Genomic DNA, 25,694 nt, shown 5'->3' on the forward strand with positions numbered 1-25,694 from the left:
ATGTAACTGCCTTTGTTTCGGGTAACGAACCATTCCGATATGTCAGACGGTGGCGATACTGAGTGTAATTAACATCGAGGTGAAGACATGGTCTGAACAATGAAGGGTGATACCTGCCTTTGAAAGCCTTGATTATAACTCAATTATACCAAGACAAAAGGTGTGATAGCTGTCTTGGGATCTCCATAGCTTGACCGAAACTCGTGGCGCCGTTTGCATGGGATGTGCGTGACAATTCCTGTATAAGTGTCTGTCTGCCCTTTGTTCAGGGAGAACTCGGGAAGCGACTCTTAGTGAGTGCTGAAGAGAATTCTCCTAGTGGTGCACTGCTAATAAAGGTATTTGTTCGAATCGACCTTGTGGCACTGTGTTATTTACAGCGGACGGAAAGGGAAAATTGATTTCGGGACGACAATTTGGCGAGCCAGCCAGGAGTCCAAGACGAGGTTTTGGAAGCGGCGTGAGCGACCCACGAGGATAACGGCCACCTGAGACAGACGGGCCCACAAAGTACAATTCACCTTGATCCCTCTCAGGCAGTCGGACACCTGATCGATCCCTTCGCTTACCGACAATCCTCTGACGGACTCCTCGCGAACCTGTCCGAGTGCCACAGGTAAGGAGGGGTTTGAGTCCCCAGTTAAGTTAATTTCTGTTCAGGGTTCGAGTCCCCAGTTAAGTTAAGTTCTGTTCGGAGTTCGAGTCCCCAGTTAAGTTAAGTTAAGTTCTGTTCGGGGTTCGAGTCCCCAGTTAAGTTAAGTTCTGTTTGGGGTTCGAGTCCCCAGTTTTGGGTTTGGGATTTTAAGTTGTGAATTTCAAGGTTTTGAGCTCTAAGTTCTGAGATCGGTTCTCCGGTACTACCACCCTGCCTTAGACCGGTTCTTAAGAGGGGAAATCCCCCACGGGAAGGTCAGGAACCTGAAGTGGGTGAAGGAAAGAGACTGATCTTATAGGTAATCGCAGCGATTCATACCGTCCGATCGGGTAGAATACAAAAATGGGACAAACTCTCAATAAGTCTGGGTCCAATACCCCACTATCTAAGTTATGTAAAGATGATCCGAAGAACGAGAGTAACTTCTGTAAATTATCAGCATGCCTCAATAAGAAATTGGGAAACGAAATATGGCCATTGGGGGGAACTTGGGATGTAGATAAATGCCTAAAGGCAGAAAAGGCAATTTGGGAGCGGAATACAGGGGAAAAATGGAAATTATTAATGTCCACTTGGAGAAAAATGGCCGAAGACCTAACAAATAAATCTAAGCAGGCTAGCTGGGAACATAATGCGCGCAGAAGGGGAATTAGTGTGTGTGATGAACAGGGAAATCCTAAGAGTTGGGAAGTCCTGAAGTCTCAGTGCGGAGACCACGATGCTGAGAAGAGAAGAAGGGAGAGAGAAGAGGTAAATGAGGTGTATAAGGAGAATAGCAGAAATAAAAATAATAGTAGGGATAAAGTGGAGGTACCTCCCGACATGTCTGGCGTGCCCATTGTTCCAAAGTAATGATACAGACGAAGAGGAGGAGGATTGGATGGTCCGACCCACAGCCCCTACCTACCCCCCGGTTTCATTGCCGCTGCCATATAATGCGGCTAGCCCGCCAGCCATCCCGCCCTTACCACCAGTGACTGCTAGCCAAGTCCTGCTCACAGGACAAGTCCATGGCCCTATTGCGTCCCGAACCAGGATGCGGCTTAGTCGAAGGGAAAGCCCACAGACAGGTGGCTCTAAGGCCACAGACAGACGACGAAGCTTTTTGGCAAGGGACGGTCCTTCAATAGATTCTCAGATGGACACCGACTCTGATTCTACCACTGATTATGGCGACCCTACAGATCCCAGCCTACCAACCATGCTGAACAGGGTTAAGGGAGCCAAGGTTAAGAAACAATTCCCCACAGGAGTGTTCCCAATCCTGATCCAGCCCAAGCCAGTGCTAATCCTACAATCCAAACTTACACCCCTTGGAATCCTCAGGAGATGTGCTTAATCATGAGTCAGGTGCCCAACCGTAAAACCAACCCGGAGGATTTCATAGATTATGTGATTGGAACAATTCAGATGTATCAGACCACCCCCCAAGACCTTTTCAGTCTTTGTTGCATGGCCCTTACGACTAATGAAGTGGCACAGTGGAAAGAACACCTGGGGAACTATGCTGACTGGACAGCCTTTCACGCGGCCGTCCAGCCTCAGGACCAGGTGACCACTATTAGAACTGCCCTTCGTAAAACCCTCCGACAGCTTGTTGACATAACTAAAGTTTTAGAATGCCGACCAAAACAGGGTGAGGACGGCCCAGACTTTTGGGACCGTTTCTGTTCACTTTACGGTACCTTTGCGGGGGACGATGCCTACAACAGAGGCAATGCCTCCCCCAGTTTAACGCCCTCCTACTACAATGCATCCTTGCGGGAGTGGCCTCAGCTATCTGCACTAATGACATGAACTGGCCTGACCACACACGAGAAGCCATGAGGAGGGCGCTAGTCCACTTCTGGACTAACGGGCGCGATACGAAAGCCACAAAGGTAAAACAGGAAATGGTGCAGAGACCCCCTAGGCCCCAACCTTCCTACTCCGACAATATGGGCTATCAAATGGAGCAGTAATTTTGCATTGCAGAAGGGGTTGACTGGTCCGGTAAAGGATACCCACTGTACCCCAATGACTTAAGAACCCCAGTATACGGGCCCCCTTGTGGACCACCACCACCACTACCACCCTCTCGTAATTACCTAGGACCCATGGGGATAGGAAAAGACCGGTGGCATACTACTCCACTCGGCTGGACCCAGTTGCAAGGGGATTTCCACCATGCTCACAAATGCTTCCAGCCATTTATTCCCTAGTAACAGCAGCCTCCAATATAACCCTGCAACAGGCAGTGATGGTTTATTCCTCCCATACCGTAACGGCACTCTTAACTTCTCACCAGACACAACACCTTACCCAGGCCCGCTTAAACAGATATGAGGTAGCACTCCTGAGTATCCCACTCCTCACTTTTGCCTACTGTACGACCATTAATCCTGCCACCTTCCTAGAGGCCCCACCTGAGGATCTTGCGGACCCACCTCATGACTGTCTAATGCGTAACCACTTTTTAACTGCACCCCATCCAGACCTTTCAGATAAGGCCATCCAGTCAGCCGACTTAAACCTGTACGTCGACGGTAGTTCCTACATTTCTGAACAGGGCACCCACCTTAGCAGCTATGCCGTGGTAAACAACTCCCAGAGTGTGGAATCTGCATCTCTGCAGCCCCCAGTATCTGCCCAAAAAGCAGAACTCTTTGCCCTGACCCGAGCTTGCATTTTAGCCAAGGACAAGGTAGCTAACATCTTCACTGACTCCTGCTATGCTTTTGGAGTTGCCCATGATTTCGGCCAACTCTGAGCACACAGGGGATTTCTGACCTCTACAGGTAGCCCCATACAGAATGCAGCTTATGTAAAGAACCTCCTCCAAGCCATCCTCCTTTCAAACAAATTGGCCATCATTAAATGCTCCGCTCACCTTTCAGATGCCTCCCTAATAACCCAGGGCAATAACAGGGCAGATACAGAAGCGAAATTGGCAGCACGCCAGGGGTCTAAAATCATTTCCAATGTGGAAAAACAAGCAGTTGTTTGCAAGCCAAAGCTAGCAATGTCGGGCACCCGAGACATGGTCACTGTGCAGCACTTACAGGGGGACGCCCCTGACTCAGAAAAACAAATGTGGAAGGCGCACGGGTGTACGCACTCTGCGCTACACGGCCTCTGGGTTACTCCAGTCGGTCAAGTATGTATACCTGATTCTTTGTTACCAATGCTTATTGACTGCCTACACTCTGACACCCACCTTGGCAAGGAGGGAATGAGTAACATTTTACTACGTACCTGGTGGCACCCCAGATTGGAGGAAGCAGCACAAGGCAAAATACGGTCGTGTTTGATATGCCAACAAACCGATGCTGGGAAAGGGGTGAAGTGCACCCCAGGCAAAACCCCCTTGCCAGGTGGTCCTTTTGAATGTATACAACTCGACTTTATTGAATTACCACGTGTACATTGTTACAAGTACTGTCTCGTTATTGTTGATGTATTTAGTAGATGGATTGAAGCTTTTCCAACCACTAACAATAAGGCCTCAACGGTGGTAAAGTTATTACTTACAGTCCGACGGATAAGTTCTGACAATGGCCCCCACTTCATAGAGAAAATAAATAAGGAATTGTGCGAGGCACTGCATATCGAACAGCAGTTCCACTGCACCTACCATCCTCAAGCAGCAGGTGTAGTAGAGAGAGCTAACAGCACCCTTAAGAATAAACTAACCAAATTAGTGTCAGAGACAGGTCTAAACAGGTTGAAGGTTCTCCCCTTAGCATTATACCATATGAGAATCACCCCCCACTCGGCCACCGGGGTATCGGCTGCCGAAATCATCTATGGGCATCCGGGAAGAACCCCATGGGACGCCGCCACCCAACCCCCCACACAGGTTGACCTTAATATCATGGGGGATGAACTACAAAGGTATTTCAGACAACTTACGTCCTCTTTAAAGTTTCTTCATTCGCAGGTGGAGAATGCTTTTAAACCACCTGAAGGGCAGAACACGGAATTGCCTGACCTGGAAATCGGAGACTCGGTACTGATAAAAGATTGGGAGCACCCTAAACTGGGACCTCGGTGGAAAGGCCCCTTCCAGATACTACTTCAAACACCGACAGCCGTGAAAGTAAAAGGCCAGGAATGTTGGATTCATCTGAGCGACTGTGAACGATGGCCACCGGAGGACAGCTAATACTTTTTAAATTCCGACTCCTCACCATTACTAGTACTCTTGTGTGGGTGTTAGAGGATAATTTGTTTAACAAAATACATATGCAGCTACATGGGAATCGCACCGTTTGTAACCCTTGGCGGAGTCAGTGGAAGGCCTTTTTGTAGCCACGCCAAGCTGGAGCCCCAGTGTCCTCTTAAAGTATGAATTTTCAAAAACAAAGCATGTTGGGCAGACGGGAACTTACAGGAAGGTACTGTCGTCCCAAAATCAATTTCCCTATCCGTCCGCTGTAAATAACACAGTGCCACGAGGTCGATTCGAACAAATACCTTTATTAGCAGTGCACCGCTAGGAGAATTCTCTTCAGCACTCACTAAGAGTCGCTCCCGAGTTCTCTCAGTACAAAGGGATAGACAGAGATTTATACAGGTATTGTCACGCATACTTTAATGAGTCAGGTGCCGGAGTTCTTGGTTGAGCAGGAAGCGGACAAAGGGCTACTGCAGATGGACAAAGAGCAGCCTCACACCACAGGTTCAGTTAATCATTTTGCAATCGGGTGAGACAAAGGCAGGTATCACCTTCATTGTTTGAGACAGCCTTCCCATTTCCCGTTAAGATTGACCATCATCTCCATAGTCAAGCATAATGGGAATCCAATTAAGTTCCAGACACAGCAATTACCACACAGCACCCAGCCCAGGAAAGCAGTGGTGTGGCTGTTCTGGCCTGAAGGACACTTTTTAAATCAGTATTTCAAGCAGCCATAATTCTCATCCGTCTTAAGATATCAATACAGTTCTAGTTTATTAATCCTACACCTCCTCAGTACTACTGGGTAAATGCTTGCAGGGAACAGTAACAGGACCTAATAGTGCAGCCCACCACCAGTCCTTCTCCCACTGTTTCATCGGCACAGGGTGGGGTTGTGGGCTAGCAATTGTACAGCATACAATAGCATGTGCCGCCACTACCTGTACAGAGAGGAGTTGCTGGTTTAAAGGGGGATGGTTTAGCTGTGAGTGCGCTGCCACTAGGTGTGCTACGTTACTTGCAGGAGAGCAATGGGTTTGTGGAGAAGGGAACGGGACCCAACATGAGATTGTCTAATGCCTCTTTAGAATGGCTAACCAGGGAGAATTATCTGAGGGAGTATGGGAGAAATGTTGCTGGGATCTCTTGGTATTCTCAAATGCCCAGTCCACGGCAATCGGGAAATGTAACCTGCTACTGGGCTAAGGAAGGGTATGTGTTCCTCTTTAGTGGCACTTACACCACAGCCATCCCCACTCTGCCAGCCTGGTTTGCAATAGGAACGATCGGGCCGGTCACGGTCCCCTGCCCCCAGAAGGCTCATGTCCGACGAAGACTTGTGGTGTGGTCAGTTAGTGAGGAGTTCTGTGAGGATTGGAGGGATCCTATGTCATTGGGATCTCCCTTAGCATTGTTAGGCTATGGATTCCTGAGTACTCTCTCTCTGGGGGGTTCGGCAGGAACTATAGCCGCAAACAACCGGAACTACCTTATTTGTGGACTGGCTGCACTGGGAAACAGTACTATGGAGGGCCTGAAGGCGGTGAACCCGGAAGTGGCAGAGCGTCGACTTTATGCCCAGCAGACCCGGTATGCTGTGGACTACCAGTTGGCTCAGCAAGGAGGAGTATGTGCTATAATTGGGGACAAATGTATCACCAACGTGAGAGATGAGTCTTACAACATCTCCCATGCCATTCAGGACATTCAGACGCAAGTAGATAGCTTTAGACAGGGATTTACAGGAGGAACAAGTTGGTTGGGGTGGCTGCTAGGAGGGTCGTGGGCATCATACCTGCTGCATGGAGCTGTGGGACTAATAGTGATTATAATAGTATGCTGTGTGGTGCTGGCCTGTCTAAATACCTGTTGCAAGGTCCTTATTAATGAGCTCTTGGCCCCGTTCTCAGCACCGCTCTAGTTTATCATGAAATGATAAAAAGGAGGGAATGAGGAAGTGAAGGGTTAAGAATTGCAACCATACCTATAATTGGCAAACAAAATATATATATATGCATTTATATTTCTTTAGCAAGGACTAGCAAGCTGCTGACCCACTAGTTAGGTTGGAATGTTAAGTATGTAACTGCCTTTGTTTCGGGTAACGAACCATTCCGATATGTCAGACGGTGGCGATACTGAGTGTAATTAACATCGAGGTGAAGACTTGGTCTGAACAATGAAGGGTGATACCTGCCTTTGAAAGCCTTGATTATAACTCAATTATACTAAGACAAAAGGTGTGATAGCTGTCTTGGGATCTCTATAGCTTGACTGAAACTTGCGGCGCCGTTTGCATGGGATGTGCGTGACAATTCCTGTATAAGTGTCTGTCTGCCCTTTGTTCGGGGAGAACTCGGGAAGCGACTCTTAGTGAGTGCTGAAGAGAATTCTCCTAGTGGTGCACTGCTAATAAAGGTATTTGTTCGAATCGACCTTGTGGCACTGTGTTATTTACAGTGGACGGAAAGGGAAAATTGATTTCGGGACGACATGACAAGATGGACTCTTGACCTCACAATCTACCTCGTTATGACCTTGCACCTTATTGTCTACCTGCATGGCACTTTCTCTGTAGCTATGACTCTTTACTCTGCATTCTGTATTGTTTTACTTTGTATTACCTCAATGCACTGTGTAATGAATTAATCTGTATGAATGGTATGCAAGACAAGATTTTCATTGTATCTCAGTACAAGTGACAATAATAAATCAATTCCAATTCCATTTGCAAGTTCTCAGAAAAATAAGCAGCCCAAGCCTGCATACAGCAAGTCCTACACAACATTAATGCATGGGCAGATGAGTGACAAGTAGCATTCATCCCTGAGAACTACCAGACATTGAAGAGGGTCTAACTACCCACTTTTGATATTGTTTGGCATTAGGATTCCAAATCCCATCTTGGTGGATGGAGGTGCATGGGGTCAACAGTAATCAGAAACTTCACTGGACCAGACTCATCAATTTTTTTCTTGACAGACCCTCAGGATCAAGGATAAGTTGCTTCCACATAGGAATGGAAGGTGCCTGTGAGCGATTTCTTTTAAGATGGAATAGCCATTACACACCGGCCACACAGTCTTGACAGAGCGAGGTTTTGGTCCAATGGCAAGGAGGCCCAAGAAACCAGATACTGCTGCACAGCACACATACACATTCTAAATAAACACAGGCACACTCTGACCACTACTCACCATGATTACAGACATATAACCTTGCACACATTCTTCTCCTCACCCATCATTCCTTTCTCAGTCTCCCTTCTTCTGACCCCTTTCCCCTAATTGCCTCCACCAGTCCCCCCACTCCATTGGTCGCCATCATAGATCCTCCCTCCTCATTCACCTCCTTCCCATTTAGCCCATTCCTTCTTCCTTCTCCTCAAATCCCACACACTCTTAGAGTGAGCAGCTGGCTGCTCACTGTAAAACTGCTGCCCACTGACCACTTTAGAGGTTGCTACCCAACTGCCATTTGCTCTCACTACCCTCACCCTATCCCCATTCCAAGCCATCCAAAATTTGCTGCCTAGCCCTGACTCCTGGACCTCTCTCAGGGGAGTCTTCATCTGCCCCCCTGGTACTGCCCAAATTTGGCAGGTTGCAGAATTCTGCTGGGTCCAAGTAGGTGATTTCTTAGCGGATGAAGGCAATTTATCCTGCAGAGGAGGAGCATCTCATTCAACCACCATCTTCACACAGCAGAAACAATGTCTCTCGGCTCAAGAGATTAACTTACGGTGTTCTTTCTACACTCACCAGACCTCAATGTCCCAGAGTCCTTTTAAATTCCCAAGGCTTCTCTCCACAGGGTTAATAAGGCTATGAGAGGAGATCACAGATTGTCTACCTTGTAGCAAATTACTCAACAAAATTCTTTTACAGGGCTTGACCAACTGCAATATTAGTGATCGAGTCATACACCAGTCAAACAGACCATTCAATGCACCAAGTCTGTGCCAGCCATCAGACACCAATTACACTAATCTAACATCGATCCCATTTTATTCTCCCAACATTCCCCCCAACTACCCACAGATTCTACCATTCACCTACACACTATGGGCAATTTACAGCAGCCAATTAACCTACCAACCTACACATCTTTGAGAAGTGGGTAAGAAACCAGAACACCAGAAGGAAACCTCTGAAGTCAGAGAGAATGTGCAAACTCCACACAGACACCTGTAGTTCAGGATTGGTGCTGGATCGCCAGAGCTGTGAGGCAGTGAGGATGTTTCCCATGCTAAGGATTATAGAACCAGGAGTCACTGTCCCAGAATAAAGGTTGGGCTGTTTATTCCTTTAGTCAGAGGGTGGTAAATCTGAGGAATTCGTTACCCGAGAGTTGTAGAGGCTCAGTCGTTGTGTTCCTTCAGAGATTAATAGATTTCTGGATATCAAGGAAAAGAAAGGATGCGGGGATAGTATGGGATAGCAGTACTGAGGCAGAAGATCAGCCTGATCTCTAGGGCTGGATGGTCTACTGTTTTTTTTCTCTTCTTATGAGGTAGGGGAAATAATGCCAGCCATACACTGTACATCCACATCAACCTGCAGGAAGACAATTGACAAATTTAAAATTAATGGGAAGAGAAAAAGAAGTCAATGTTTCTGGTCAAAGAACTGGAAAAGTGAGAATACAGCTCAAACACATTTTAAATTGAAGAGAGGGGAGAATGGTGAAGAGAATAGACTCATAGAGTAACACAGCATGGAAAAGGTCTTTGACCCACTCGTCCATGCTGACCAAAGTACCCACCTAAGCTAGTCCCATTCGTCTGCGTTTAGCCCATATACCTCTGAACCTTTGCTGTCCATGTACTTATCCAAATGTCTTTTAAATGTTATTGTTGTAACTGCCTCAACTACTTTCTCTGGCAGCCCATTTAATATATGCACCATCCCTAGCGTGAAGAAGTTGCCCCTCAGGTCCATGATAAGATGTAGACCGAAGTTGTCAAAATAACAATTTCTTTAAACAGCAGCAGTTTGAGACAGGGGAGAATGAAGTGAAACAGACAAGTATTTGGGAGCGGGGATATCAGTATTTAAGTCCCGAGGGCTGCAACATGTTCCTTGGCTGTGAGCTCTGAGCAAGGGTCTTTGACATAAAATATTAACCCAGTTTGTCTTTCCACAGATGCTGCCTGACCAGCTGAACTCCACCATTCCCACTTTTTATTTCAGATTTCCAGCATCTGCATTCCTTTTGACTTTCCTCACTAAGGTGTTCCTTGAACTTATATTGGATATTCGAAGCAACAAACAATCTGCTGGAGGAACTCGGTGGGTCAAGCAGCATTTGTCGGGGGAAAGGAACTGTCGATGTTTCAAGTGGAAATCCTGCATCAGGACTGAGACGGGAGATAGCCAGTTTAAAGAGGTGAGGTTGATATCACACCTGCAATTGGAAATTAACAGGTAAGAGAGCAAAAAGCCAGAAGGGGATCTCATGAGGAAGAGCAGTCCCGATGCAGGGTCTTGACCCGAAATGTCGACTATCCTTTTGCCTCCACAGATGCTGCTTGACCCACCGGGTTCCTCCAGCAGTTTGTTTTTTACTCCAGATTCCAGCTTCTGCAGTCTCTCGTGTCTCCTTATTTTGGATACTGTTTCCAGAAATGTTGGAGGCTGATGACAGGGTGGAGAATTAAAGTGGCGGGTGACTGGAAGCTCGAACCACACACTGTTTTCTCCACAGATGTCCGCAGCTTCCAGTTTCAACCCATTTCCTTTTTCTGTCTCTAACTGCTGGTCCCCAGAGATCTCCCTGCAACATAAAACATGCTGATTTCTCACTTGCCGACTTCTGACGAAAGGCATTTCATATAAAACGTCGGCTCTGCTCCTGTCCTCACAGACGCTGCCCGGCCACTTTCTCCTGCATTTAATTTTCCAGTTCAGATTTCCAGCATCAGCTGTTCTTCCCAAAATAAATGCATAAACTTCTCCAATCAAATCTTCAGAGTGGCAGTAACTTGCACTGTTTGGTTTTCCTTGGTGCTCCAAGCACCGTTCATGAAGACTGAGCGGCAACACAAGGTTGGACTCAGTGGGACGACCAGTGACAGCGCCCGCCCCCAGCAACCGTTCACCGTCACGTCAGGCGCGTCTCCAGGAAGTGACGCCCAGCACTGGCGGAAGTGAACGGCTGGGGAACGATGGCAGCGCCGAAGAGTGTTCCGCGGGATGCGCAGGTGGGGTTTGGCTCTCAGGGGCGGCCGCGGCATCGCAGGTCTCCGCCGCGGCGAGTTTTCGGTTCGGACACGCTGTAAGCACTCAGTGAGGTGCGTTCCTGCCTCGGCAGCGAGGAGGATCAAGTACCTGTGGAAAGCGCGCCCAAAGCAAGATCCCAGCAGCAGCGTTGTTCATGGGCGGGCTCCTGTTGGGTGGCTGTAGTCCTGGACCACACGGTGCGGTACTGGGGGAGACTGTTACTCCCAGATTGTGGCAACACTTTGCGCTGAGGTCTGAGACGACCAGAAGTTCTGACTTCAGTGGTGATTTATGTTTCATTTGTATTTTTCTTGTGAATTCTGCTTGTCTGATACTATGTGCCTGTGATGCTGCTGCAAGTAAGTGCAATAAACAAGACTTTGAATAGTCTGACGATAAGAAGAATGCTTGTGGGTCATATCCCCAGCAGAATCAAAGTCGAATGTATTGTCATGTGCACAAATACACTGCATCCTTTTTCATTGAGGATTTAAAAAGGGTGGCAGGTACTAATAGGAGTCCCAGTAAAGTCAGTAGGAAAGGGAGATGTCCGTCTATTGGAGGTAGAGAGGCTGCTCCAACTAAACTTTATGTTTGAGGGCAAGAAGAATATTAGTATTTGATTGATTAATTGATGAGCTTGGTGCAAAAGAACAAATAAACTGATCTTGGACAAGTGCCGCATGGCTGACGATATCAAAAGGTATGTTGCCCTTGAACGTACAAGACAGCAGATGCTGGAATCTGGAGCAAAAACAAGATGCTGGAGGAACTCAGCGGGTCAGGCTGTGTCTGCAGAGGGAATTGGACACTTGACGTTTTGGGTTGAGACCCTTCATTGAGACTAAAAGATTGAGGGAAGATCGCCAGTATAAGAAGGGAAAGGGTGGAGCAAGAGTTAGCAAGTGATAGGTGAATCCAGGTGAGGAGGGGTTTTAGGTAGATGGAGGAGGGGAGAATACAAACAGCGACAGAAGCTAGGAGGTGATAGGTGGAGATGACAAAGGGCTGAAGATGAAGCAATCAGACCGGAGAGGAAGGTGGAGCATGGAATCAAATGAGGGAGGTGGGCAGGGCAGATGGGAACAATGGGGAGAGGACCCAGTGGGAGCAGTGTGTAGGTGATGGGCAGATGGAATGGATGGAGGGGGGGAAGAAACAGGGTGATGGGGGCTGGTGTGAGTGTAGAATGAACTGGATAGATCGGGAGAGGGGTGAGGTTTACTGGAAGTTGGAGAACTCAATGTTCATGTTGTTGGGTTGTAGACTATCCAGATGGAATGTGAGACACTGTTCCTCTGGTAGGCAAACTAAGTCTTTAAATTCACTTAAAATTCTGAAAGAGTCCTAATTAATAATTAACCATGAAACTATTGTGTTGTTGTAAAAATTGACCGGGTATACAAGAGGGTGAAATCTGCGGTCCTCACCTAGTCTAACCGATGCAGGCAGCCTCTGCATTACAGTGTTATGGTTATGGAAAATCGCCCTTACAAAATTCACAAATCACTACCCAAAAATTTGAGATATGGAATTAAAGTTGTTTTCACAGAATTTGCGTGGAAAAAAGTAAACATAAAATTATTTTTCAACTCGCGATTCTTAACGTGTATGCAAATGATTCAGCTTTACATTAGGGAAAATTATGATACAAGCCATTTCCTAGGACTGCAAACTGCCCCCCCCCCAAAAAAAAAATCTGAGGCAATATAGTTATCCCTTAACTGTCCTCTGCATTAGCCTAGCAGGTCACTTGGAAGTACCATAGTACCATAACCATTTTATTGCAACAGAAAGAGCAGACAAATCACCTGGATACTGAATTCAGACACGGTAAAGTCCCAGTCCAGTCCATCCCAACTGACCTTGCAAAGTGCTCTGCATAAGTATCTGGGGCTGGTGTCTAAATAGGGCATGCTGTTGCTCAAACTAAACAAAAAACAGCCTGACATAGTTGTACTAATCTCACAGTAGTACTACCCAAGAAGGACAAGAGGTCCAGGTGCAAGGGAATGTCAGATTCCTCTCCTTGTTAAACTTCACCCTGACTTGGATCTTTCGCATCATTCCTTCATATTTGCTGGATCTAAATCCTGGAACTCTCTACCCAACAATGTCCTTTAGCAGAGCAATCCCATTCCCCACTTGTTTTCCCTGTAATGTATTCTCTCCACATTCTCGTCAATTCTCCTCTGATTCTGCTGCTCACCGACACACTATGGGCAATTTAGAGTTGCCATTTAACCTACCAACTGGCATGTCTTTAGATGTGTGGGAAACCAGAATATCCAAAGAAAACCCATGCTGTCATTGTGAAAACAAGCAAACTCCACACAGGTGGTGTTGGAGATCAGGATCTGACCCAGGTCACCGGAGTTGTGATCATCCAGAGTCAGACATTCAGCGTGGAAACGGGCCCTTCATCCCACCTAGACCACACCGACCATCAACCATCCATGAAGATTTTATTGCTTGTGTGGACGCTGTTTCCTCTGCATAACAAATCAATATTTTGGTGTTTATGGTAGCAAATTGAACAGAGTTCTTTTTTGAGAATATTAGTTTTACTAATACAATGTGTTGATTTCACTGGGCTTATTAACAATTTGGGATTTAACAATACCATTTGGTGGACTTCTGGATGTTGCATACAAGGTTAATTGTAATCTAGGGGGAGCTCTCATGTTTCTTTCATTTTTTCTGTAGGTTATGGCTCAGATTCTAAAGGATATGGGTATCACTGAATATGAACCAAGAGTTATTAATCAAATGCTGGAATTTACTTACCGTAAGTAAATATGCAATTCTTATAACCCAGAATCTACAGAAGAACAAGGGTGGAAAACTTGTATAAGAAATGTGAATGGATTTTTAGCAGGTTCCGCTGAGTTGAAAATTTTCAACAGGGTTCCTGCCAGTCAGTTTGATTGATGGACAGACTACATCAGGAATACAGGGTTGGGGCAGTTGAAGGTAATTTAATATCAATTGACGTGAGGGATTGACAGGATTATTGAGATTATAGGGGGACTCTGACATCGTGGGCAATAAATAGAATATGGCAAGGTGCTGAATGTTACTTGGGCGCTTTGCAGGACTCAGGCATCTGGAGGATGGTTCGATCATCTCGGGATGTTGAAATAGTAAGCTTTCTTACTCCACAACAGAGGCTCTTTACTCAGGAATCTGACCTCTCAAACTTTGTATTCATTAGGATATTTTTTTTAATCTTCAAAGTTAAAACAGAGGTGTCTTAAAAGGTTTTTAGTTCCAGCCCAATCTTTTAGGGATCATCAATTTACTAAACCGCCTCTATTAAAGCCAGCAGTTGTCTGGCTCCCCTTATTTTCACCCCTCTGCCCTCTCACCTTCTCCTCTAATCCCACTTTTTCCTTACCCCAGGGAGTGAGATCATGTGATCTCCAGCAAAAGATGGGAAGAAGTCATTGGATATTTCTGTAATTTTCAGGTTATGTTACTACAATATTGGAAGATGCTAAAATTTATTCTAGTCATGCCAAAAAGGCAAGTGTTGATGCGGATGATGTAAGGCTGGCTATTCAGTGTCGAATGGACCATTCGTTTACATCCCCTCCTCCTAGAGATGTAAGTATTGATCAATAAAAAGATTTTGTTTATGGTTATAAGTAGAACTAAATTAATTAAAATTTAAAATTTTCATTGTCTCTGTAGTTTCTGCTGGAAATTGCTCGACAGAAGAATCAAAACCCATTACCATTGATAAAACCATATGCTGGGCCTAGGCTACCTCCAGACAGATACTGTTTAACAGCTCCGAACTACAAATTGAAGTCAGTGCACAAGAAGGTATGAATGGATGTGGTATCTTTTAGAGCTGATACTGATACAGCTTTGCACATCTGACCTAATTTTATATTCCCCAACATTGAAGGTGACATCATCTGCTGGAAGAATAACTGTACCTAGATTAAGTGTTGGAGCTTGTGTAACCAGTCGACCCAGCACACCAACACTGGGTAAGTTACAATCTTGCAGCATTAGCGATTCATCATTAACTGTATCTATCTGAACCTAAGCAAGAATGATCATTTTATTTAAAAAGTACCACAGAGGGAATTCCCACCCTGTAGTAGCATTGTGGATTGTCACTGTGTCATGGGTTCTAGTGCTGGTGTTCCTTCTACATAAAAGTAACTGATGTGTTATTACATGGCCAATGCAACCCATTTAGCTTTGCTTTAAGGAGAAAAAAGGTGCAAATGTTTGATCAGCCCATAACTGTGTTGCATTTAGCACATCCTCCATGTGACCATGTGGATTTTCCTTTAGCATTGCGATTTCCTCCCACGTGCCAAAGACATGCTGGTGGGTAGGTTAAATGGCTACTGTAAATTGTAAATACTGTAAAGCAGGAAAATTGGAGTGGGGGGGATGGAGGAATTGGTGGGGATGCAAGAGGAAAAAATGGGATTAGTGTAGAAGGATGTTTGATGGATGGTGTGGACACAGTTGGTTGAATGGCCTGTTTAGAAGTTGAATGACTTGACTGGTATATGTTCCTAAACAATATTAGTACTTATAATGAAAATAATTTTAAAAAAACCTGCAGATACTAGAAATCTGAAATAAAAACAAAATGCTGAAAAGATTCAGCAGGCCAAGCAGCATCTGTGGAAAGAGAAATAGTTAACATTTCAGGTCTGAGACTAGGTGATGTTAATGGTGAGAATACAGGTGTCAGTTCCCTTAAGTACTTGTTTTACTTCTTGAGTTACGTGAATAACTATTAATTTCCCGTGAGACTGGTGCACCCTTTCAATAACTACTTACCCATAGCCCTCAGCTATAGTTATAATTCTTAATATCCCTTACAATTGCAGGTGTAGAAGACTGGTTTTATTGCAGAATTGCATAATTAATTTAACAGTTTAGTTCTAACAAGTTTTAAATGATGCACATGAATGACAGGTATCAAGCATGGCTACGAAAGCAGCTACATATTGATGCAGACTACACTATTATGAGCCGTTTAGAGTAAGGAAGGATTTCTGATATTTTGTACACACCCAATTTCAATTTTGCAGTTGAGATTAGTTTAATTTGCACTCTGCTTTTTTTTTAACATCACCTGAGCCACACTTTGGAAGAACCAACAGAAACAAAATGTACTTCACTTACTACCTGTTGGTGATGCTTGTGTCCATGACAATATTGATAGGAGTGGCCACCATATTGAGGCAAAGGACTGTTTTCACGCTAAGGAATGTGTACATCAAGTTGAATATTTTTATCACCATACTAAAAATGCTATTTTTAGAATAGATTCAGCATATCAAAACTGGACATCCATGAGATACTTGGGGGGCTAACCATAGCAACCAATACGAGTCTAGCTAGCCAACCTTTCTTCAAAATAACCTGTCTACCCCAGCTCAAGTAAAGTTTCTGTGAACTGCTTGGAAATATATCATCACTGGGTCAAAATCCTGGAATTATCTACCTAGCATCAGCTGTGAGAGTTCCTTGATTTCTTGTGGCAAAGAAAGTGATTCATGAGGCAATTTGGAATGTGTGTTAAATGCTGCCTATATTTTGCTTTATCTATTTTAGCTGCTTCATTTGTCATTTGGAAAGATGGATAGATTGTGACCAATCAGCAGCATATTTTATATAGGAGGAAAAAGAAACAAGATGCCCATTTATTATCTATGTTTCCTGTGTACTTCAAATATAAATAAACACTTCTCATTACAGATTCTCCTTTCAAAAGTTTGTGGCTTCTTTTGCCTTTTTGATCATATTGTTGACTTAATAGAATGTTGCAGTGAATATAAGATGTAAATGTTTTCATAAAACTTACTCAGAAGTTGAGTGTATTTCTACATATCTGGGATTTATTAAAATTGATTTTGCAGGTACACCTTCATCACAAACAGTGGCAGTAACTGCAAAAGTTGGAACTCCTGCATCATTAGCTGGACAGAGATTTACAGTACAGATCCCTTCTTCACAAGCTACAGTTAAACCAGGTAAAGTTGAAAACTTGTGAATTAGAAGAATGTAATTGGTAATTCATAGCAGGCAGTGCTATTCAGTGGCACTAAGTATGATGGATCAATCTAGTACATTCATGCTGCTGTTACACAGCACCAGTGACCTACTGACCACAAGTACTGTCTACATGGAGTTTGCAGATTCTCCCAGTGACCACTTGACTCTTCCCCAGGTGCTCTTATTTCCTCTTGTATACCAAAGATGTGCTGGTAGGTTAATTGACTCCTGCTGGGAGAATTAGTGGAGTCAATGGGCATCTGAGGGAATAAGTTACAAGTCAAGGGGTGGGATTGATGGAAATATTTTGTGAGCCAGCTTAGACTCGATGGGCTGAATGGTCTCCCATAGTATAAATTATTATGAAAATATGCCGCATGAAAAATGAATGCCTTGCATTTATTTAGAGATTGGGCGTAAACATAATTTATCTTTTTTCTACTTCTACCCACCATATTGTTAAAAGAATTAGTATTTTTCTACTGCCCTTGCATTCTGTAAACATTTCAGTTTATTTTAAGCATTATGGTCATTTGTTGTGGCAGCCAAATTGCAAAAGTAGGGTTCTGTAATCAGCAAATAATGTGGATGATTAGGCCATTTTTCTGGTGTTCTTCAGGGGGTTGGTGAAACCTGAAAGCTTGGAGAATTTGCCTAAAAGTGCAAGTAAATAGGCATTTTGGTTTATCATAGACTTCTTCAGCACAGAAACAGGCTCTTCAGCCCACCACATCCTTTTTGTTCAGCTACACTAATCCTATTTATCTCAAACACAACGTCTTACCTAAAATGTAGTACTTCTGTTTTAGCATTCCACTTGTGTTCTTTTATGATATAGCATTCAACCCACTGAGTCTATGCTAGCTGGAAGTTTGCAGTGCATTTATTGGTCCCTCTATTTCTTAAAATGGCTAGACTTGTGCTTCACTTCCAATAAAGTACTTGTACTTTGGGGCATCCTGGAAAGGACCTGAAAGATCCTGCAGAAAAATGTTTATTTGACCATGAGTGGACAAAAAAATACTTTTCCAGTGATGTCTGTGACCCAACAGTAAATAGTAAAACCACAATTAAATCATTTATCAATGAATGAAGTTTTTTTTAAAAAATTATGTGCAGTGTTGAAATACTACATTTTAGTAGCACAGACGTATCCTTCTACTGTGAGTTCCATTACTCTTTCTATCCTAATAGTTTTTGTCCTTACAGCTAATTCAGACAATACTAATGCTGCCAACAGCAAATATAGTCAGCATATTGAATGGTTTATCAGTTTGGGGTGAATTTTATTTTTGTTTGTCTAAATTCTCAGTTGTTTGCAAGGCAGGTTTAGAGCTGAAATAAGAATAGAAGTAGGCCATTCAACCCCTCGTACCTGTTCTGTTAATTCATTGAAATCTTCTACCTCAGTGCCATTTTCCTGCACGAACCAGTATCACTTGATTCCCTTAATATCTGATATTAGTCTCGAATATATTCGGTGAACGAACTTCCACATCTGTCTGGGTGAAGACGTTCCTTCTTACCTCTGTCCTGAATGTGGCGATCTCTTAATTTGAGACTGTGATCCCTAATTCTGGATATCCCAGTCAGGGGAAAACTATATCTGTGCTTCTGTGGGATTCTTCTCATGCTTCCAAACTCTGGAGAGTATAGGCCCAGTCTGCTTCGTCTCTCCTCTATAACAAACTTGTCATCCCAGGAATCAGTGGTGAGTCTTCACTGCACTCCATCTATCACAAGTATGTACTACTTGGGTACAGAGACCAAAATAGCTTGGGCCTCAGCAATGATCCCCATGCTACTCCATTAGTCATTGACTCCCAACCCAAAAATGACCCATTTATTCCTGTTCTGCTTTCTGACCATTAATCAATCGTTAATCTATGCCAATGTATTACCCATAATATTCTGTCTGCTTTAATTTTGTTTAATTGTCTTGTGTGGCACCCTATCAAGGGCCATCTGAAATTTGAAATGCTTCACATCAACTAGTTTGTCTTTATCTGATCTACCTTAGAGAAACTTTAACCAATTTGTTGAATGTGATTTCCCATTTATAAATCTATATTGACTCTTTCTAATCCTATTATTATTTTCTGAGTGTACTATTATTACATACTTGTATTTCACTCCTACTCAGGCAATTGGTCTTTGTTCCTTGTTTACTCTCTCTCCTTTCTAAAATAGTATGGTTGCATTTACTACCTTTGAATCTGTGGGAACTATTCTAGAATCTATGGAATTTTGAAAATCGTTAAATCACTAGATCAATTGGGAACTCTCTTGAAACCTTGGGATGCAGGTCATCATTACAATTTTTTTTTAACTGATGTTAATTTCTTTGGGATGCTTGTTTGTTCCAGATCTGTAGTCTTCCACTATTTCTGGGAGATTTTCTGTGTCTTCAGTGATGCAGAAGTTACTGCTGCTGCCAGATAGCTCCAGTGACCTGGGTTTGATCTTGGCCACAGATGCTCTTTGTGTGGGGATTGCACATTCTCCCTGTGACCATATAGGTTTCCCCTGCATACTTTGGTTTCCTCCCACATTACAAGAACATGCTGATGGAGTAACTGAATACTGTAAATTACCCCTAGTGAAGGTAGGTCACAGGAGAATTGGGGTGGCGTTGATGGACAATCTTGTTCTTAAGGCTAAACTAGCTCTAGTTTTTTTTTGAGCAATCATCTATTCTTTATTAGCAAACAATTTAGACTATTAGTTGATTGGGTTTACAGACCACTTATGTCATGAATGATTTGCATGTATTTTCTCAAGTATATCTTTCAAGACTGCAATATCAACATACAAGAATTAAAATGGAGATGTTTTGCTCCAATGTCACAAGATTTCTGCTTGGGTCAAAAAATAAATTTAACTCCACTGATAAATATATAATCAAATTGATGCTTTTGTTTCTTTGCTTTCTGTAAATGTGCTTTTCTTAGATCGATTTTCTAAATATTGCACTTTATCTTGCAGCCACAGGGATCTCTTCAACAACTTCAGTCCAAAATGTGCTGATAAATCCATCTCTGATTGGCTCAAAGAATATTCTTATCACAACAAATATGGTCTCAAACCCGAGTAACACCACTGAGTTAAACCCATTGAAACGGAAACACGAAGATGATGATGACTATGATGCTTCCTAAAAATGGATATAACCCACCTTGCAAAGTTACTTTCAAAATAAAGCTAATATTTTGAAACTCAGGAGCTCAAGATGATCTGCAGACTTCAGTTTGGGGTTACTTGCAGGTCATCAGTTTGTATGGGCTGAGGGATACGTTCAATAATGTTAAGCTAATGCAGTTTATTTTGCCAATGCAACATTTAGAATATGGTAAGGATGCTCCTCCATTTAATTTCAAGTGCCATTGCAGTACTGGTTAAACCATCATCAACCAAAACCCCAGGTCACTACTTGCCATAGCTTATTTCTATTTTATTTTCGTTATCATTTTCTGTATTAAATTATTTTTAATGTGGAAACCATTTCTGCACTTACCAAAATCATTCTGGGCACTGAATCCGCATTATTTTGGTTTGTTTTTTCCCTTTTTATTTGTGCAAATTGTTATCTACATTTTTGTGTCTTTTGGCAATATTGCAGGAATCAAATTCACATTTGTTCATTTTGTAAAGTAAGTTTACATTTTCTGATATTTTATAGACTTATTTACTTGTTCCAGTTGTATCATGATACAATATTATTGTACAGTGAATCAGTCTTTAGTGAAACAGCCATTTGGTTTGTCATCTCTACTTGGTAAAGCAAATTATATTCCAGTGTGAATCCGATGTAGAGTTTTATTACTTAAGAGCCTAGTTTCATATAACATTAGAAATATTTTTGGATTTCTGTTAAAGGCTAGTTTACAGTTCATTGTCTAGTTATATTTTAATATAAAAAGAAACTTATTCTACAAAGTAATACAGGTTTCTTGCTGATTTGAGCAAACTACAGTAGCGGTTATGTTCTGAATTTCTTTTGTATTGAGATTTAACTTAAATCTTAAGGCAAAATTGTTTTGAAATTAAGATATTGTTTGGAAACCCTTTGAAATGATCTATCATATACTAATTAATAATGTTTTTGTATCCCCTCCACTATCATATAGCTAAAAGATGCTCAATGATTGGACATTGTTTTTCCTTTGGTCACCAATCTTCAGTATAATGCAAAGCTAAATACAGAATAGAGCATGTCCCTGTGCCCCAAACAGTGAACCAAAGTTGCCAGTTAACATTTCCATGCGTCTTAATTATCTATTTTATCAAAGCTTAATTAACTTTGTTTCCTACAATGTCCAGGATAGAAATGTGATTGAGTAATTCTTAATCATCACAGAGCTATACAGCATGGAAACAGGCCCTTTGGCCCAACTCATCAATGCTAACCAAGGTGTCTTCCTGATTTAGTACCATTTGGCTCATATCTCTCTAAACCTTTCCTATCCATCTACCTGTCCAAATATCTTTTTCATGTAATTGTACCCACCTCTACCACTTCCTCTGGCAGCTTGTTCCATTGTCTCCACCACCCTCCGTGTGAGAAGCTTGACAACATGTCACCTTTAAGTCTTTCCCCTCTCATCTTAAACCTATGTCCTCTAGTTTTAGACTCCCCTACCCTGGGAAAAAGATTGTGACCATCCACCCTCCTGATTTAATATATAGTCACCCCGGAGCCTCGTTCACTCCAGGGAAAACAGTCCCAGCATATCTAGTCTCCTTGTAACGCAAGCCCTCCGGTCACAGCAACATCCTTGTGAATCTTTTCTGCACCCTCTCCAGCTTAATCACATCCTTTAGTATGGGGACCAGAACTGCACACAATATTCTTGGTGTGGTCTCATCAACATGTTGTACAGCTGTAACATGATATCCTAATTCTTGTACTCAATGCCCTGTCCGATGAAGCCACATGCCTTCTTTACCACCTTGTCAACCTGTGTTACCTCTGTTAAGGAACTCTATACTTGTACCACTAAGTCTCTCTGTTATGCACTACTCCTCTGCCAGGACCCTGCCATTCACTGTGTTTTCACAAGAAAAATAACCTTTCTAAGCAAGCTTTTTCCCAAAAAATATTTTAAGAGGTTATTTGTGACATTTTCTGTACATATTCTTGAATTCCACTCCATTGAAGTACCAAGAATGTTTTTCATTATTGTGAGGTTTCAACTTATTTTTTAAAATAAGATATTAAGCTAAGGCCTCGCAATATCTTTCTGATGCTTGTAAAAAGAAAATCCCATGGCATTATTTTGGAGAGTAGTTGTGTACATCCTAATTGTTTGGTTAATAACCATGTAGGGTTATTACTATTTCATAGAGCCTACATAGACTTGGGCCAACTGGTTTCCTGTGTTGTAAGGAAATATGAGATTCAAAATTAAATAGAACACTTTTCTTTTTTTTTGCCTTTAATGATATTACTTACAATGTATTAATTCTTTAAATATTAGCCATTGCTTGTTTACTATCATACGTTTTATAATGGTGATCTCAATTTACCAGTGAAAACACAAGCCTTGTGCCTTTGTAGTTTGCTTTATTTAGAACTGAGACCCTAATTTCAGATCACTTTCAGTTTTTGTATAAAACTATCCTATTATGATCACTGATCCTGAAGGTTCCTTAAGTACCAGATTATCAATTAATCATTTTTCATTGCAGAATATTATATCTGAAATAGTCTGTTCCCTCATTGGTTCCTCAACACACAGACCTAGAAAAGCCTTTATACGCTCTATGAATCCATCCTCCATACTCCATACATAAAAGATTACTCATTTGGTATGCTCAATCTGTATGAAGATTAAAGTCCCCCTGTGATTATTGCATTTCTGTTCTTACATGCACCTGTAATTTCTTGATTTATATCATGGCCTACATTACTTTTACTGGTTAGTGGCCTGTAAAACTCCCAACTCCCTGCTGTTTCATAGCTCCACCCAAACTGGTTCCACTTTTCTGGGCAAGGATCTCTACTGCTTGTATTCCATTCTTTAGTATCAGAGTTACCCTGCTTCCTTTTTCCATTTTGTCTCTCTTCTATGTTTATCTTAGATTATGAAATTCCACTATCTCTTTTAAAAAAAACACATATCCTGAACTATTTACCTCCTAGCCTTTATCATTTTGTAATACTGTCTCTGTAATAGGTATTTTACCTTCTTAATTCTATTTGTGTCATTACCTCGTGTGTCTTTTTACAAATGCCGTGTGCATTGACATAGACTGAAGATTCTATCTTTTTAACCATTTTCCCTGACCCTAAATGAAGGTATACAATGCCCCTTCTTGACAGGCCCTGTCATTGCACATTTTTCTACCTTGAACTATAGCAAACCCGATATATCAAACAATGAGTCAATAGCTTTAGTGAAAATACAAGAAAGGGATAACCCTAGCAGTTATAGGCCAGATGAAATATACACCCGTAGATCCTTAAAATTTCAATAAGGTGGGTATAAGGGCATTATGGCATGCTTTCCATTAAGGATAGGGTTATGCCAGAATGTTAACAAAAAACACTGGTTAAGCCACAGCTTGAGTAGTATGTATAATTCTGGCCACCAAACTACAGGAAAGATGTTAATGCAGTGAAGATTGCAGTAGAGATTTACGAAAATGACACCATAACTAGAAGATTGTAGCTATGAGGCTTGGGTTGTTTTCTTGGTTCAGAGGAGTCTTGAGGGGATACTTAATTAAGGTATGTAACATTATGAAGGCCCTGGATAAATAGGAAGGAGATATTTCTCTTGGAAGTGAAGTGAAAAACCAGGAGATACTAATTTAAAGTAAAAGGACAAGAGGAAGATGAGCAATTTTTTTCAACCAGATATAGAATAGGGATATAGAATTCAGTGCTACCTGTTGACTTGGCCTGGAATCTTGCCATACTGCATTTATTATACAATTAGAGAAAGAAGTGCTCACAACATCAGCATTGGAATAGAGCCAAGGTATGGCAGTGCAGGTCTGATTCATGGTTATCCATGTTTTAGACAGTATATTCAAAATTAATGACAAACATGACATGATAAACATGAAGGTGATGTGGCAAGTTCTGTTGAAGATGTAGATGCAAGTGGTTATTGAATAAGGAATTGGTTGAGGTGAGATGAGAGGTGATGTGTTTTCTCTGTTCAAAGTTACCGAGATATCTATGGTAATGCAACAATTGTGGAGATACTAGAAGATTTTAGTCTTAGATGATGAAACAAAAATGGGTAGGTTTATATTTGGTTAACTTTATAACTGCATCTGTCTCTGTACGTAAATAGTTGTATAATATCAGAAGTAAATAATATCTGTTGACATTACTAAACTTTGACATGAGTATCTAATAATGCCATTTAATAACTTTGACAAATACAGTTAGAAAATTTATTTGGCACTCAGTATTTGTGATCTCAATGGTAATAGTTTCTAAAAGCAAAAATTTGCAGGTGTTGGAAATCTCAAATGAAAATGGAAAATGCTAGAAATACTCAGCAGGTAGCTAACAATACATATGACTGTGAATGCTCCTTAGTATGGCCTTGATAGATTGTTGTACCAGACATCGCTCTTTACTTTGAGAATGTCTTGTGTTCAATAAAAGATGTACTGGAAGCAATGACCAATCTGAGTAATGATACTTGCAGTAACACTAAAGATGATGAACAGTTGATTTGATCGTAGGGTGCTGTTTTTCCCTTGTAGAAAGTGAATTGCCATTCTTGGGGAGCTATTCATATTTAAAGGTAGCTTTGTTTTATGTAACTTTGTAAATTGATTAACTTAAAACCACCCTGCCATTCAGTCTCCTCTAATGGTACCCATCTTCACTTATTAGATTCCAGCCCTGGTAGCCCTTTGTGCTTCTCCTTACCTCCCTCTAGCAGCTGTCTCCAACCCTAACTACCCTCCCCCACCTCGCTCCATCCGCCTCTCATTTTTTCCCTCTTTGTTTGCCTCCATCTATCATCCATCTGCTACTGTCTCCCAATTCTATCCCGCCTCTCCTTCCCTACCTGGCAGAACCTGCACGTCATCTTTCACCCTCACCAATCACCTCGGGCTCCCCTTCTCTTTATACTGGTCATCTCCCCTCTCAGTCCTGCTGCAGGCTTTCGACCTGAAACATCGACAATTCCTTTCCTCCCACAGATGCTGTACGACCCGCTTAGTTCCTCCAGCAAATTGTTGCTCTAGATTCCAGCATCCGCAGCCTCTTGTCTCTCAGCACAACTAATTTTTGCTCGTGAGGTCTACAAGGTGTTAATCATTAATTTCACATCATATGAAGACTTTATTTTCGTCACTCTTTATATAAAATCAGCTTCTGAAAAATGTACATAAGCAGGGATGGGAAGAATGCTGGAATTAATTGTATTACGTTGAAGAGTCCCATTTAAAGAGAGGTTTTGACATATGGTTTGCTCTCTTACAACTATTTTCTAATTATAATACATATTTTAAATAGTCTTGCAGTGTCTGTTTTTAAAAATGCAATAAGCAAATACCGCTTGTCATTTCGCATTGTTTCTAGACGATCCCCAGCATTACTACCTGACCCTGTAGCCAGCACGGCCGCCGCCCTGTGCCCAGCTGGAGTCCCGCA

General features: G+C 42.4%; 1 protein-coding gene across 2 annotated transcripts; it reads left to right on the forward strand.

Annotated features, from left to right (window-relative positions):
- Positions 1–10,953: 10,953 nt before the first annotated feature.
- taf9 (TAF9 RNA polymerase II, TATA box binding protein (TBP)-associated factor) lies at positions 10,954–25,494 on the forward strand. 2 transcript variants are annotated; one of them, XM_052021085.1, is made up of 7 exons: positions 10,954–11,016; positions 13,742–13,823; positions 14,505–14,641; positions 14,729–14,863; positions 14,949–15,033; positions 16,933–17,046; positions 20,054–25,494. In XM_052021085.1, the coding sequence occupies exons 1-7, from the start codon at positions 10,981–10,983 to the stop codon at positions 20,224–20,226; spliced, it is 762 nt and encodes a 253-aa protein (XP_051877045.1). In that variant the 5' UTR covers positions 10,954–10,980; the 3' UTR covers positions 20,227–25,494. The 2 variants fall into 2 exon arrangements, with proteins under 2 accessions (XP_051877045.1, XP_051877047.1); XM_052021087.1 differs by having other exon boundaries at positions 10,989–11,106.
- The last annotated feature ends 200 nt before the right edge of the window (positions 25,495–25,694 follow it).

The sequence above is a fragment of the Pristis pectinata genome, chromosome 8 (genome assembly GCF_009764475.1).
Source record: "Pristis pectinata isolate sPriPec2 chromosome 8, sPriPec2.1.pri, whole genome shotgun sequence".
Taxonomy (NCBI): domain Eukaryota; kingdom Metazoa; phylum Chordata; class Chondrichthyes; order Rhinopristiformes; family Pristidae; genus Pristis; species Pristis pectinata.

Coding starts and splice junctions, on each gene's coding strand:
- taf9 (XM_052021085.1), top strand. CDS start 10,981: ATGGCAGCGCCGAAGAGTGTTCCGCGGGATGCGCAG. Junction 13,824..14,504: donor AATGCTGGAATTTACTTACC/GTAAGTAAATAT, acceptor TGTAATTTTCAG/GTTATGTTACTACAATATTG. Junction 14,864..14,948: donor TGAAGTCAGTGCACAAGAAG/GTATGAATGGAT, acceptor CCAACATTGAAG/GTGACATCATCTGCTGGAAG.